Source organism: Copadichromis virginalis, linkage group LG8 (genome assembly GCF_057382275.1).
Source record: "Copadichromis virginalis isolate Kocher_CV1m ecotype Utaka linkage group LG8, C_Virginalis_male_GT1.1, whole genome shotgun sequence".
Taxonomy (NCBI): Eukaryota; Metazoa; Chordata; class Actinopteri; order Cichliformes; family Cichlidae; genus Copadichromis; species Copadichromis virginalis.
In genome coordinates this window covers 20,821,079-20,837,805 of record NC_140625.1, presented here as the reverse complement: position 1 = coordinate 20,837,805, position 16,727 = coordinate 20,821,079, and the positions used below count along the sequence as shown (strand labels likewise).

At 38.5% G+C, this 16,727-nt stretch overlaps 2 protein-coding genes across 3 annotated transcripts in view; one reads left to right on the top strand and one right to left on the bottom strand.

Moving 5' to 3' along the window:
• Positions 1–8,413, top strand: part of adamts14 (ADAM metallopeptidase with thrombospondin type 1 motif, 14) — a 57,208-nt gene extending 48,795 nt beyond the window's left edge. For both annotated transcript variants that reach the window (XM_085466462.1, XM_085466461.1), the window contains exons 16-22: positions 1,826–1,989; positions 2,077–2,242; positions 3,930–4,062; positions 4,252–4,459; positions 4,572–4,701; positions 5,370–5,477; positions 5,585–8,413. In XM_085466462.1, the coding sequence (XP_085322588.1) occupies positions 1,826–1,989; positions 2,077–2,242; positions 3,930–4,062; positions 4,252–4,459; positions 4,572–4,701; positions 5,370–5,477; positions 5,585–6,147 (1,472 nt within the window). In that variant the 3' untranslated portion in view covers positions 6,148–8,413. The remainder of the gene's footprint in view (positions 1–1,825; positions 1,990–2,076; positions 2,243–3,929; positions 4,063–4,251; positions 4,460–4,571; positions 4,702–5,369; positions 5,478–5,584) is intronic.
• Positions 8,414–8,595: 182 nt separating this feature from the next.
• star2 (steroidogenic acute regulatory protein 2) lies at positions 8,596–11,903 on the bottom strand. Its single transcript, XM_085466464.1, has 7 exons — positions 11,809–11,903; positions 11,589–11,696; positions 11,376–11,509; positions 11,088–11,246; positions 10,633–10,817; positions 9,554–9,647; positions 8,596–8,999 (listed from the first exon to the last, which is right to left on the bottom strand). Exons 1-7 carry the CDS (start codon positions 11,870–11,872, stop codon positions 8,907–8,909), a joined length of 837 nt encoding a protein of 278 aa, XP_085322590.1. The 5' UTR covers positions 11,873–11,903; the 3' UTR covers positions 8,596–8,906.
• Positions 11,904–16,727: the final 4,824 nt, after the last annotated feature.

The following is a 16,727-nucleotide window of genomic DNA, read 5'->3' as shown; positions in this document are numbered from 1 at the left end:
AGTGAGAGCGGTGTGCAGGTGGATGAGCCTAGAGAGGTGGAGGTATGTGCTGGACAGAAGAGGAAAGAAAGTCAGCAGAAGCAAAACAGAATACATGCATATGAAGGAGAAAGAGGCAAGAGTAACAATGAAACTGCAAGGAACAGATGTAGTGAAGGTGGATAAGTTTAAATACGTGGGTTTAAACATACAGTGCAATGGACAGTACACAAGAGAGGTGGAAAAAAGAGCGTAGGGTGGGTGGACTGGGTGGAAATGAGTGTCAGGCGTGATGTGTGAGAATAGGAGAATTTTCACTGGGAGTGACTTGGAGAGATGGGATTAGAAATAAGTGCACCAAAGGAATAGCTCAGGTTGAGTGGTTGGAGGTGAAGTTAAAGAGGCAAGGCTGAGATTGTATGGACATGTGCAGAGGAAGGGTGTGAATATATGGAGCTGTCACACAGGAGTAAAAGAGCAAAGAGCACAAAGAAGATTCATGGATGCAGTAAAAGAAGATATGCAACGTGCTGATGTGTCAGAAGAGAATGCTACGATGAGATGGAGGAAGATGATCTGGCGTAGCGACCCCTAAAAGAAGAAGGACTTTATTTTTGTTTGTGCAAGTTTAATAACACTTATGCATCAGGAACTACAAAATGTTATAATAATAATTCATATAGCTTCCTATAGCATGCACACCCCACCACAAACTGCTCAGAAAACACAATAAGAAGCCAATGATGCTGTACCAGCCTCAGACTCTTTGGATTCTCTGTCTAGTCAAGCATCTGCTTCCAACTTCCTGGTACCAGACACAACAGGACACCCCATAGTTCATGTGCTGGTGATCTTGTGACTCAGATATGTTTTGGTGGCACAAGTGTAATGAGAGCATAGTTAGGGAGTTGGTTTTTACTGTTGTTTCCCCATTTGTAAATATCCTGCTTCTGTTTTGCCCTCTGCTTCTGTAGCCTACCACATGAAATAGCATGTTTATCCATTTTTAGGGACTATGTTTAGTGAACCTCAGGAGGAGTTTGAGATGTTTCTCTTTAAAGTTTTTTTTTTTTTTTACATTTTTATAAACAATGTTTTGACATCGACTGCCTTAGAGATTAAAGATCTTGACTCCACATTTTTGAAAGAGCAAACTTCAAACTTTGAAGAGCAAATTTTGGAGTTTTAAAAGCCCATTTGATGTTTCGAAATGTACATTTTAAAATTAAATATGACATTAAAGAGAATGGCAGGAGACTCAGCTCTACTGACATTAATATATGTTAAGAGGAGGATCAGACACTACTTATAGATAAACTTTGGCAGGAAAAAGTGTATTTCTTATAGTGAAATATAAAGTGCAATTAGCACAGCTGACAGGTCACATCGTAGGTGCAACTCCAGTGATGTGAAAACAGCAGATGTTTTTTTTATGCCTTACTTCAAAGTGAATGACTTTCAAATTGCTTGCATGCAGTTTACAGTGTGAAGCTCTATGTGAAAAAGGAGGACACTCTGAAATGTCTTCAGTTATGGAGACAAAATAACAGAGTAATCATTTTTTTTATCCTAGTATGAGCTTTGGGGTGACTGATGAGTCAGGTTCAAACAGCTTTCAGCCAAGCCAACCATCTTCCTTTTTGGGCCACTCGTCTCTCCTCTGACAAAACAAAACACAAGTTGGAAGAACTGGTGTCAGAAAGCCACAATGGCATATTGACACATTCTCTGCTTAGAGCAAACTTTCTGTGATGGGAATGGATTAATCCCAACTTTGAATTTGTACATCCCTTCCCTTGGACTTCCCTCTGCCTCCATAAAATATCTGTTTCTTCATTACTGACAGCTGTGAAGAATCAAGTAACTGGAAACTTCATACTGAATGAAAAAAGTGAAGATGCCAAATCAAAGACCTTCATTGAAAATGGTTTACAGTGGGAGTATTCCATTGAGGGTGAGAGGGAGACATTGAAAACAACTGGCCCTCTGCATGAAGGGATCATAGTCCTGGTGAGTGTATCAAGTAAATTTTCCGAGCTTCAGTTTGTCCTTCCAAATTTCTGTTTATTCTAATAACGTTTGTTCACTTTGCTGCAGATCATTCCTCAGGAAGAAGATGCAAAAGTTAGCTTAACATATAAGTACATCATACATGAGGACCTGCTACCACTTATTACCAACAATAATGTTCTTCTCGCCGAATTGGACACATATGAGTGGGCACTAAAAAGCTGGTCTCAGTGCTCCAAACCCTGTGGGGGAGGTCAGTGAATGTACTGAAGCTGCGGGTTTTTTGCGTAGGCTCAAACAAAAGTAAAGATAAATCTGGGCAACTACAGAAATTAATGAGTTAAAGAAATAAAACGACTCACAACAGTTCAAGGTTTTAATAGCTTACTATATACCATAATTATATAACAATAATAAACCCGTTCCACCTGAGTTTTATTTCTTATATTTTTGCATTTAATTTGCTTCTGATGTTCCAACTTAAAACACACAATTGTGAATGAATTAATTATGAATTATGAATATCTGTTTTGGGGGGGAGACATGAAAAAATAACAGAAATATAAGTCCAAGCATTTATTGTCTTTGCAGACGATTAGTTCAGTCTTTGGCCTTTTAATTTAGACCACTTTGATTGAAGTTGATTGAAGTCTTCGTTTCTTCAGCTGCTTTTCTTTCTTAGGGAACAAAGCTGGATGCATTGATTTCCTCGTGCTGTGATCTCTTTTGGTCTGCCTGACCTTTGCTTTAGATAAAGTGATCCAGTTTCTTCAAAGTGGCGTAGACTGTCATGCAGTGCTCTCTTAGAAAACTTTGCATCAAGCCTAGATTTGACTGTGAGAAAGCCCCACCTTACTTAGATTGAGACTTTAGTTTCTGAAGCTTTTACTTAGCTCTGATTTCATGTTTCCTCCCACCAAAATGTCTCTTAATAAGCAGGTTTTTAAGCTTAAAACTTGATATTTCTAAAAAGCAAACTGCTGCTAGAGGGTTTACTTTTGATGCACTGATCAAACACGCCTAAGTGTTATCTAAATGCACTGATGGGATGATATAGTTACCAACAAAGAGTCCAGAATCATTCAACTTCACATTTTTTGATTATTTTAAGCTTTGACAGCTTTTCTGTGTAGTCTCAGACTTTTGGACTCTACTATATATTTGTGTTTTTGCCTCTGTGCATCCATACAGGCAATTTTAAATCAAGCGATCAAGATGTGATTGAAGTGGAGATATTCAGCTTTAATTCAATAATAACTGTTTATTATTACCACTAGTTTTATACACAGTCCCCTATTTTCACAGGCTCTAAGCTAATTGTACAACTGACTGATAAGAAGCGTCATGGCCAGATGAAGCCTGTTTCCGTGTTCTGGATCTGGAGTTGATTCTGAGTGTTGAACTTGTTGAACTTCTTTAGCTGCTGAAACTCTTAATATGAGGTCCAAAGAGACATTGATGCAAGTAAAGGAGGTCATCATTAGATTGGAAAACTAAAATGAACCCCTCAGACAGAGAGCAAAAACTTTGGGATTGTCTAAATCGAGACTCTAGTCTTTACAAGAATGAATGCACTAGCCAACTCAGCATCACCAAAAGGCTTGAAAGACTGCAGAAAACAACAAAAATGCATGATTGCAGAATTATTTCTCTGCAGGAGAAGAACTAAGAGCACCTTAAGGAGGTATCATTGTGAAAGACTACAATCAAGAAATCAATGCAGACAGTTTACAACAAGCTGCAAACTACTGGCTACACATTTAAGAACAAGAACGTCAAATTCGATTTTTTACAAGTTGAATTTCTTTGTCCAATTACTTTTGAATCTCTGAAAATTTGGGACTCTATATAAAATTATTTTTTACAAAGTTATGGAGGTCACATGGTATATGATCTATAGTCTTGCTGGTACATTCCTTGTGTAATTTTATATCCATTAGGCATACAGTACACCAAATATGGATGCAGGAGGAAGAGTGACAGCCGTTTGGTGCATCGTAACTTTTGTGAAACCAGCAAAAAGCCCAAACCCATCCGAAAACGCTGCAACACCCAAGACTGCAGCCAGCCCACGTGAGTGACTTTAAACTACAGCACTGCAGCTCTATCAGCATGAGCACTTTTAAAATTGCTTTCATACCGTATGTCCACTCTGACATGACTTTTACCATTTTAGTGAGGATGTAAAAACTAGTGTAGAAAGGTTATTTAATTTTGGAATGAGAGGGATAGTTTTATTCAAACACAATGCTCTCTTGATAGGTGGGTGGTAGAAGAGTGGAGTCCTTGCAGTAAGACCTGTGGAAAACTCGGGTACCAAACCAGGGTTGTGCAGTGCATGCAGGCGCTTCACAATGGTACCAACAAAGTGGTCCACAGCAAACACTGCACTGATGAACGTCCAGAGATAAGGAAAGCCTGCAACCATACTGTATGTCCTGCCCAGTGGAGGACAGGGGCATGGTCTCAGGTGAGACAGGATCTTCTTCTTCTTCTTCTTCTTCTTCTCAGTGTTCTCGATGAAAGCTGATGAAAATAAAACATATTTGTGTGTGTGTTTGTGTGCGTTGGGTGTGTCGCAGTGCTCAGTGACCTGTGGCGAAGGCATTCAGCAGAGGCAGGTGGTATGCAAGACCAGTGACAACACCATTGGAGAATGCGAGGGCGAGAAACCGGAAACAATCCTCATTTGCAAATTGGGACCATGTTCAGGTGAGATGCACATGCATGTACGTGCTAATAGAGGAGAGATTTGGCCACCTTGCTACTAGTCTCACATACACCATTAAAAGGACACTGCTTCTGCTTCTGACTTGTGACAAGTAAATGCATTATGAGTCTTGCACATGTTATCATAATCCTTGCAGTAGATTTTAGAGAAGTGTAGTGTAACACAAGATTTGCCTCGTGAACTGAGCAGAAATCTTCCAAAAACAACTTTGTCTCACTAATGGTTACAAGATTGCTGCATAAGACCCTTGAGACCCACATAGGCAAACACTTTTTTTCAGGACTGAATACATTCTCTGTTAATGCTCTTTGTATTAAATATCCTGTGCACACAAAGACACTTCTTTAAGACCTTAAATATTTCTGCACCAGTGCCCTTCCTCAGCCTTTCTCATTTTGCTTCCTCTTCAAAGAGCTGAGTGCCTCCAGTTCTTTCAGTTCTTTTCTTTTTCCTTGCATTGGTAGTAAGTGGAAAATTATGTGCTTTGAAAATATACAAAGGAACACAAAGAATTCCAGTTTGCACTCCGTGTCCTGTGAACAACAAAGTTCTGTTTTCCTGTAAAAGAAACAGATTCCCAGAAGCTTTTTCTGTCATGGCTTCTTTTTAACCCCAGTTTTGTTTTGTTTTTTGCTGTTACACTCTCCAGGACATCCAGGGTCTTCTCTCGACGAACAAATAATGGAAAACTCTACAATAAAAGACGAAGCTGTCTATCTAAGAGTTCCAGAAAACCCTGTCCAAAAAATCTCTTCAAGTAAGCTACAATGCAATTTTTTTCTGAAATCAATATAAACAGAGTAGAAGTAGAAATATTCATTTCACCGCAGTTTTTAGTGATGTTCTCTGTCCTGTTATTACTAGATGAGCCATGTCTGGGGGATAAATCGATTTTCTGCCAAATGGAAGTCCTTTCCCGGTATTGTTCCATCCCTGGATATTATAAGCTTTGCTGTGAGTCTTGTGACAAGAAAGAAAGCCTCACTACCCATGTTCCTGACTTTCACACCCCAGTAGCCTTAGCTGAACCTGACATCTCAGCTCTTTCTCATCCTGCCTCTTCCAAGCCACCTCATGTCACCACAACACAGACCCCGCCAAAAACCACTAAAGCCATCACTCGACGGCGTCTTTTCACTACCCCGGTGCCAACTACAGCTGCCACTTCTCAAACTTCACCACAGACAAATGCTGCTCCGCCCCAGCATCCCACCAGCGAATCCTTTCTCACTGCTGGAAAGAGAGATTCAGATGCTGGGCCAGTTCTACCTCCGGGGCCGCCACGGCCTACAGCAGACTCAAGTGGAGGTGCCTCTAAAGAGCACAGCCCAAACAGCACTTTAGGCCCAGCTGCTGCAAGATCAAGAAGGGACACTTTAGGATCAGAGAGGGACTCCAGTCACAGAAACTTGTCGGCTCAGAAATGAACAGTGAACAGTGTTGTGAATGTGCTGTTCGGTGAAATGGTCTCAAATATCAGCACACCCTTTGCAGTATGTGATTTACTCAAAGTTTTTCTTTTTTTTTATTATTATTATTATTATTTTTCTGTCCATGATAGTGAACTTAGACCAGCCCAGTGGTGGTTACCTCATCAAAACTTCAGAGCGATCTGGTGCACGGCGTCGCTCGGCCGTGTGTGCTTCAAATATGAAATGGAAAAAAAAAGTTTAAACAAAGGTGCTGTAAACTAAAATGACTTCAAAATGTGATGACTGCATTGCTACATTCATGTTTTTATCTGTGTACAGTTGTGCAAGCCTGTTGTTTTTTCAAGTGCATTAGAACTACTATTAAACTCGTGAACATAAGGAGGTCATAGACTATGGTTTTGGAGGTGCACGTGCCAGCTATGGGGTCTGGAGTGTGCCACCAGAATAATTATAAACCTTATACTGTATTTATAATATAGAGCTACATTTTTTAAAGACAAAAAAAATCCTTATCCCTGTGTAGTGTCATTGTCTCTGCCAGATGCCATTTTATGACAGCTTTACCCACATATGAAATGCAAGAAGTAGCTACAGGACTGGCAGGTTAGCTGTTATGTTGTACATAATAGTTATTGGTCTAAACTCAAAAAGCCCTGGCAAAAAAAGTCTTATGTATTAACCTGGCGTATTCTATCAAATACCATGCTAATTCCATTTATTGATACAGTATCCATCCATATTCTTCCACTCTTCTAAGTTCGGGTTGCAGAAGAAGTAGTTTAATCACAAACCTCCCTGGCCCCCTACTCGAGCTCATTTGGAGTCCCAGATGATAACCCATCCTGATAGGGCTCCTTCTTGAAATTGACAGCTTCCTTTATCCCCATTGTTGCCACAACAGGTGTCAAACCGACTTGCAGCCACAGCTCTGTAAAGCCACATTGGCAAAGGAGATGTGGAACAGTCTGTTCGGACTAAAGTCCCCTGCCTCCTTTGAACGTTGTCAAAGTTTGAGTGGGAAAGGAAGATGTCATATATTAGGGCCTCTAGCAGATATTCTGAGCGCACCCTCACTAAACATCTTGGAATGCCGGGCCTGTGAAGCATCCTCCCTTGCCACAGGATCCAACTCACCACTAGGTGATGATCAGTTGACACCTCAGCTACTGTTGTGACTAAGTTGCTAGCTAAAGGCCTAGTCAAACATTGCAGGGAAATACAACTAAGCATCTACTGAACATTTTTTTTTACTTTAAAAAACTCAATTTGTGTCGGTACAGAGATTATGAGTGTCAATTTAGCTCCATTAATAACAAAAGAGCAATAGCTTGATAAATGTGCATATATAAGATGTGCTAATTAGCCATGTGGTCATGTTGCTTACCCTCGATCTGTTATGAGCTGCTAATCTCGGCTCAACCAGTCTGGTAAAAACTGCATTCAGGTAATTCAGGTAAAGAGTGAATTGGAATTAAAATACATGACATGATCTAAAAGCAAATGAACTTAAATGATTAAAAACAAGTATTTAAAGATAGAAGCTAAATTCAGAGAGTCATTACACCAAATTATTATTTAACCAACTGTCAGATTGTCGGATGTTCTTACATTTCTAGCTGTTTTTCCTCCTAGCTTGATGTTTGTTTGTTTTTTAACAAATTGAATATGCTTATTAAATATACATCCAAGACAATGGTATAATCGTATTACCTTACTAACTGATCACAATCAAGCACTCTTGAATTCTACAGTTATCCTGGAGGTACCCTCCAAACCTCATGCCATCACTCCTGGCAGGGAGCTCAGTGGCTTCTCTATCCCTGGTGCTCTTTTTTGGTGTCCGACATACCGCTGATTATCCTCACTGACAGGAAAAATCATGACCGTTTGCAAGCCATCCCCACTGTAGCATGCCCGCTGTCTGTTTTTGTGGACGTCAGTCAATTAATGCTTTAAAATGCTTTTCAGAATATAACGCATTATGATATATATTTTTTTTGTAACTGATGTTTTTCAGATAATAATGTATATAGTGTAAATTTCAAGTTATGAAAAGTTGTGTTGCAATTGCAAAATACAGGCCATGCTGTCTACACACTGTGGTTGGGCGTACTGTTACACCAGTCCTGCATTGCGGTTCATAACGTCATTATTTTTTTTGTATAATTCTTGTATATACGTACCTAAATGAAAGCTTTAATGTTAATATTTATTGAATTTTTAAGTGGTATGGTGAACAAAGTAAAACACATTTGAAAGATGTTGCTTTTGCTCTTTTCTCTGCTCATATCCATTTACTGCAGTTATATTTTACTTTGATCTTTTTTACTCCCCTGAGTGGTGCGCATTCATCATGACCAAGTGTGTTTCAATCAAAAACATCCAGTTCACACATTCATTCTGCCTGATCTAACTCTTAGAAATAAATCACTGGCACTGAAACACATTCAAGCACTTTATTAACTACGTCCAGTCATATACAGGGTGTATCAAGAGACAAGTGATGCCTCTTAATCAAATCTTAATGAGGTTTGAGTGGCACAATGTGACAATAATTGCCAGTCTTCTTCTGCCAGGCTGGCACTGATCTCTGCCAGCTCTGCTGTGTAAAAATAAGACGCTGCATTTCCTATCTCCTTAAAACTGTAGCATTTCGCCGAGTAACCAGGCATTCACTGTGCCCCCCATCTTCTTCTGTGAGCAATGACAAGGTGGTACTGTGGTGTGGGTGTCACACAGACCGAGTGAATGAGTCAGCCAAGGCTGAGACGTCTGCGAAGGTGTCTGGTGAAATCCAGCTGCACCCGAGGCAAAGCCTGATTGACAATAGACTTTGGCAGCCAGCCCTGAGAATAAAGTGACATTTATTAGACGCCTGAATGGTATTTGTTGACTGTCAGTCAACAACAAAAAGAGAGAGTGAGGTGCAGGTAGGTGGTCTGCTGCTGTACAATAATTATGCATTGTTCATATGTAGATATTGTTCGCTTTTGAATAATATTAACACAGAGTCCACTTATTTTCCCAAGCTTTGAACCACATCTCATGGCCTTTTCTTGCTGTTCTTAGCTCAACCATCTCTATGAGGGAAGAGCACTCTCGATCAGCTCTAAAACACCATGAGATGCAGTTGATAAAGCAAACACTGAGATTTTGACTTGTACACAGTGCATTACATTTACTGACAGGATTTAAAAAGGAAAACCTGAGAAATGCAATAAGAAAAATCTTCTCATTTACTTCACTTTTACAGAAACAGAGGAAATGTGTACATTGTTTTTGTTCATGAGTTGTTTAACATATACAGTGTGAAATGGCCAGTTTGTATACGTGTAATGTATAATAGAACCCTGCATTATTTTGCATGTGCAGATTTACATTTATTAATTAATGAATTTACCTTTACGTCCATATTAAGAAGCCACGTGAAGCGACTTTTCGTTGAATCTTCATCCAGGGCCTGTATGATGATGCAGGTTGGTCCATGCTCAGCTCTGTACTCACGCAAAAAAATGTGTTTTAGTTTTCAAATTTCTTTTAGCCTCGCCTGTCTTTATTTTAATTATCAGTAATCATACAGTGCATGTGGTTCTTTGGCCTTTTCATGCTGTTGGCCAGGGAATTCAAATTTCTTTTATAAGCTATTAAAGGTGCATAAATGCTAAAAAAGAAAAAGAAAAAAAAAGGCATTTTTAGCCTGTTGCTAGGTGGTTTGATTGGCAATAGTATGATAAAATATGATATATATAACAACCTTCAGGGGCCTAAGATGTATCTATGTGCATAGTTTGGTTTGGAGGAGTTGGTTGCCCTCAGACAGAAATGTATTTTAATGTATTAAACTAAGATTTACCTTGCTCTTCCCACCAACTTTGACCCATCTGTTGATCATTTAAGATTACCGTACATAATAAAATATCTCAGCAATTGGAATAAAACTTGCTACAAATAGCCATGATCTCCTCCAAATGAAATTCACCTACTGGTGACTCCTACATTTTATAATTAGCAAACTTTAAATTCTGTTCACTACTTAATACATAATGATGTCAGCTCTAATGACTTTCCCAGTTAACCCAAGCTATTATTTTTGTGGAACATGTTATACCTACTAAACATCACTCTATCACTGATCACTGTAGACAAGTAATCATGCTTGTATTAATATTTAGTTTGGCATCACTGCCGCATAGCTTCCCTAAAACACATCCCAGCAGCATTTAATATATAATTGGCAATGAAAATTAACTTTAGCTCTCCTCATATTTTTTTCTCCCCTGAAATTAGCTGAGGTTGTATGGAAAAATTAAAACGTCAGAGCGCATCAAGACAATTTCCCACCCATTTGTGTTATTTTATCTCCCTTCATGGATGACTAAGATTAACTCAGACTCTTTATATAAGAAAAAGTTCAATTAAGCTGTTGAGTATCACTTCAGATATGACAATGAATGATTAGTGCCTCGTCTGCAGACGTACCTTACAAAGCCTGCCTGAGGGGGTAATGACTCCAGCTGAACTGCTGCTCCTCCAATATAAACGCTGGACCTTTGTTTGCAGGTGTGTCTGACACTCAGGAAATCCCTCTTTCCAATCACATTTCCTGCTGTCCCAGTTGAAACTTCGTGGATGACAATTGTTTGTAGACCAATACGTTTTAGAACCTACAACACACGAAACCAACAGCATTTGCTTTTCGTTTGCAAAACCTGTGTATAGATTTTTTGTAGCAGTCGGAAAATGCATTTGTTGATGTGAATATGCAGCATGACAACTATAGGTTGGTTATAAAGACTAATTTGCAGACAGGACATGTTGGAAAACTTTGAATATAGCTTAAATAGTATTTGTGTATGTTTAAACTCTGGTATTTTTATAGCTTAAAGTTTTGCAGTTGATCCAGTTTCCAAGTTGTTGAAAGGTGAGTTGCTCACTTTGATTTGCTGTATGCTTGGGTTCCACTGGTGTATTTCTTCAACTCTGACAAACAGGATGTTATAGAGCTCATCCACACTAGCGTCCAACACTGCCTCCAGCCTAAAGACTTTCCTGCCCCCTGGAATCACTTTGCTACAGATCATATCGCCATTACTCTAAAGAGGAAAAAAAACACAGGTTTGTGATCCACTGTTTACTTAAAGCAAGGTTTTTTCAGAGTGCGGTGACCTTTGATGAACTTTGATGAAAGTGCTTTAATGGCATTTTTATTAATTAGATGTTACCTCAGCAACCTCCAACTTCCATCCTTCTTTCTCCTCCAAAACAGAGAGAGCCTTCCTCATTGCTTCTTGTCCATGTTGTACGTACAGCTGATCTTCTTTTGCTGGCACAGGTTTTATATCTTTTGGCTTGGCCTCTGCAAAAGACAGCTGTTTGTAATATTTTGGGAAACGCAATCTAAAACATTTAATGAAAATAACACAGTTATATTTTACCATTATGATTTAAACCAGTTTGCTGTCTCTCGTGGTTCTCGATTTGTCCCCACTGCTGCAGGTGTGTGATCTCCTGACCTATCACTGCCATGGCAGTGCGTTGAAGTCCTGCATGATTGAATGAAAAATAAAACAGCTTAGGAGACTTACTGAGAATGCATTGTTTGCATGAATAGGAATAAAAAGGAGAAAGTCCTTCTGTGGGTAGTGGAAGGTTTACCTGCTATGTTCTTTATATGTGGGTAGGAAATTCCACAGCAGAGCTTTACAACAGCAGGCAGCATGTCTGTCTTTGGCAGTGACAGCAAAGTAAAGTGTGTCTCTGATCTTTATATGGTCTGCGAAGGACACTCCAGTGAGATAAGGGCCAGAGAAGAAGATAGGACCTGTTCTGAATTCTGTCCTGAAGGCCACATTTGAGACTGTTAACTAAGACAAGGGTTTGGGTGTGATACAGAGAGGAAATTCTCTGAAAGAAAAACCCCACACAGGACAACCCAGTTATTTAATGTATCCAATACTTAATCTTAAATATGTTGAGGCAAGATTTTGGAAATTGGAAAGCAGTCCTATTTAGATTTGCAATGACAAAAGCAGTGCATGATCAAAACTGTCACATTTAGAGAACACTGGTTAAATGCATAAGCCTAAATAAGAATAAAATAAGCTTAACCTCCTAGGACCTGGCGCCCACATATGTGGACATCACATTTTGGGTTATTTAGACCAAAATACTCAATTTTGCTCTACAAGGGCCTGATATCCACTTATGAGGACATCATACTGCCACTGATCTATCGAAATTTTAAACAAATATCCTCATATGTGGCTCTTATTTTTCTTAGAAACAAAAATCAGGTTAAAAAAAAATCTGGTAATTCTTTGTTTTTACATTAATCAGGTCCCAATCAGCCCAAATATCAAAGAGAAATTAAAAATGCATGCCGTGGAAGAGTTTGGGTCTTAGGAAGTTAAATGAGGCATTTTAAATAGGACTCATGGTTTATTAAACTTATTTTTCAGTCATCTTGAAATTGCATATGTGCATGATGCATTTTTAATAACCTTTCAGATAATTGGATAATAAATTGGATAATAAAAAGATTATTTAAAGAAAAACCCTCAAAATACTCAGAATGAAGTCAACTCTTAGAATCAATTCATCTTTGATGAATAATCAGCCACTCTTTTACCTGTAAGTGAATAAAGGTAGCCTTAGTGAGTTATTTTATTAAAACAAACAAAAAATCTATATAACTTAACAGTAAAAACAGTTTAACCATATATATAATATACACTGCTCTTTCTTATTGAACTCAAAACAGCCCTGACACATCGAGCCATGGACTCTACTAGACCCCTGAAGATGTGCAGTGGTATCTGGCAAAACACATACTTTAAGTCCTGTAAGTTGTGAGGTGAAGCCTCTGTGTTTCCATTTATTTGTCTAGCACATCCCACAGATGGTCAACTGAATTGAAAGTTGGAAAATTTGGAGGCCAAGTTAACACCTCAAACTTGTTGCTGTGATCCTCAAACCATTCCTGAACCGTTTTTGCTTTGTGACAGATTGCATTATCCTGCTGAAAGAGGCCACAGCCATCAGGGTATACCATTTCCACGAAAGGGTGTACATTATCTGCAACAATGCTTACACATGTCAAAGTAACATCCACACGTATGGCAGGACCCGAGGTTTCCCCTCATCATCTTGCAATCTTCTGTCTGTTGGATCAAACCATATGGGCCAGCCTTCACTCCTGGGAGGGCAAAGACTGTGAACACCCCACAAGAGCTGTAGTTTTGCAAATGCTCACTCAGTCACCTAAACATCACAGTTTGGCCTTTGTCACACTCGCTCAAATCCCTACACTTTCCCATTTTTCCTGCTTTTAACACATCGACTTTTAAGAAACTTTGAAGATATCCCACACACTAACAGGTGCCATCATGAAGAGATAACAAGATTAAATTGTCAGCAGTCATGATGTCATACTTTATTTATTGAAAAAAAAACTTCTATTATGGAGAATAAATAGTGTGCTGACAGCTTAAACTCGAGTTAACAATAAATGCTTTTCTACAAGCTGCACAAACTGATTTTGTGTTATTTCAACATCACAAAAACAAATCCCACAATAATATTTAGTAGCACAAAGATGATGAAATTTTAAATGAAAAGCCCCAGGTATCAATCTGTTTTCTATGACACATCCGGGAAATTTAAAAAATGCTTTAGTAATTTAGTAGAAATCAGGACAAGTACCAAAAAGCGATTCTCAGTGCAAGCCCTTTATAATAATTGGCAAGACCTACTATTGCAGGATACTTGAGAGGACGTAGAAATTTCAGTTCATTTAGTTGGAGCCATGAAATGTGACCCTGAAAGACAAAGATTAGATCTCTGTTGTAAGGACGACTGTTGCACTGAATAGCAGTGGATAATGTGAAAAGATATATACTTATATATATAAATATATGTCCATGGCTTAATAATGTTCTAATAAGCCTGATGCATATATTTTAGTGTAGAAATGCATAAACTGAACTGTAAAACATTACAACATAAAAATATAGATTTACTGGTTCTCGTGTCGCTCCAAATCTTCTTTACTATAAAACTTTATTATAAGATTAAAGATAAGATTATAAGATTTTACATAAGATAATGCACCTGAAGGCCTCTGCTGTCACTGTGGAAATTCTGCCCTATAAAGTAAGATGAAATGTAATTAGATGTCATAGAGACTGAAAAGTGAGATTGTACATGTCGTGTCAGGCACCGCTTGATTTTTTTTGTTTTTGTTCATTTACAGGTTCATTCGTTCCTGAACACATTCTCTTAGAAAAGAGAAATAAAGGCCAATTCCCTATCAGTCTGCACTATGAATACATAACAACTGACTTGTTATGTAAAATTTTGTTTTTGTTTTTTTCTGTGCAAGAGACGAAACACAAGTTAATCTCTTGAAAGAGTGTCTACTTGTTTGTATTTATATAAATGTTGGGGGGTTTTTTTGCACAGCCATATCTGGACTATGGCTCATTCACAAGAACATAATACAGTATGTTTCTAATTTTGTTGAGTTCTATTCAGTGCATGCATGTATGCATTAACAACAATGAAGAATACACAAATAATAGGTTTCTTCAGTCTACCCTGCTGTTTTCTTCATTCTTCTTGTATGGCTAATAGCTTGCAACCAAGGTGCGATACCGTCACACAAACATGATTTGTGACTGAGGGTCTTCTCAGTCTCTTCCGTAGTCCATTCATTTGGCTATCCATAACGTCTTCTGAGAAAATGTGGCTTTTGCCAGTAGTTAGGTAGCATGTTTTTGTGAATTACTGAAAGAGCTCTCATTTTAACTTTAATTTATAATGTTGTACTTAGTTGTCAGTCTTTTAGAACCAGACTTAGAAAATTGTCTAATTTTGACACAACTTCTAAAAGTGGATAAAAAAAAAATAGAAATGGCATAAAATACTGTTTTGTAAGGAAAGTAATGAAGATGGAAAGAACTGCAGACCATTATTACCTGATCTGTTATGTTCACTGGTTCATCAGTCCAATTCAGTCTCTTAATAAATCAGGTTGAAGTCTTCCAAATGATCTCTTCTTATTGGGATTAAGTTGGCTCATGCAGTTAAAGTGCAAGTCCTTGGGGATAATTGGCAAGGCGTATAGCTATGGGATGCTTGAGAGGTGGTTTAAGTTTTAATGGACTAGAGAGAATGTAAAAGAAAAAAAAATCGAAGCTCACTTTGGCCAGAGCACTAAAATGTGTCCCTGAAACACAAGGATTATAGCTGCCTTGTAAGGACAAATGTCACGCTGATAAACCACAAGTGGTCCAATCAACAAAGATGATTTGAACATAATGGTATGCAAGAGGAGGTCACAAAAGTAGGGCAGCTTTTATCAACTTAATCCTCTCTCAACTTAACTAATGGTGCTGTTGATGGTTTTTGAATCCACAACTAGAACAACAATGGTGTTCATGACAGTGATGGGAGGAAAAATCTGCACTCCAAAAAGATCTCCAACGCTTTCCGTGTCCACGAGATGGCGAGACCACTCCCTATGACATAAATTTCATCATCAGACAGTGACCCCAAAGGTTGGCGTGGAAGTTCCTGTGCCTGCCAGTTTTCTGTGACCACTAACCACCACGACTAGTCCACAAATAATTTACATTAAAATACATATTTTTAAGTGCAAAATGCAATTAACCATAACTATGCATGAGCACATGCAGTGGACTTGGCTTAAGTGATATGCAATATGAGATTATTTCATTTCATCATCATCACCATCATCGTTTATTTGTATAGCACTTTAAGAACACACCAGGCAGACCAAAGTGCTGAACAACACAGATCAAAACTACTAGCAAAATTAAAAATACAATAAAATTATTAAAAATACAATAAAATTAATAAGAAAGATGTCCGTTTCCTACAGAGTTAAAAGCAAATGCATTTGGAAAAAAGTGGGAACTTCATAATCTCATATTAGAGGGGGGCTGCATCTGTCTCTCATCTTATGATATGAGTTACACTGGTGAGGTCTCTGTGGATTCTGTGTGGATGTGTGTGAGTGAATTGCTTTCATATCTGTAAAATATTTGGCAGAAGGCCCAGTGCCTCCCTCTCTTCTCAATGCTGCCTTGCAGTGTTGCTGATAGAGCACCAGTAAACAGCTGCCTCTTATCACTCCAAGCCAACAGGTGTCCTTGTGAGAAGGATTCATGACGTAAATGCTGAACTTCTCCCGTTGACCAGGCCAGCAACCTCAAACTGCAGTCACACCGCCAGGGAAGAAACGTAAGGTATGTGGTTGTAAATTGCATGGATGACCTCCGAAAACATCCAAAAACTTTGTTTTCAAGATTGGCCTTCATCACAATTTGTGTGCTATGCCAGAAAACTATGTCATTCAGATACTTTTTGACCATGAAGCGATGCTCAAAGGTCTCTTTTGGCACAGTTTATTATTTTACACACGTATTTTCATGATAGATACATAAATGGTCAGTCTGCACATAAGACCTGTACTTACCAACCAACCAGTACTTTCAATCCTCAGGTCAAAGGGTTTTTTTGTTAGTTTTTTCTATTTTTTGTCTTGTCATGCA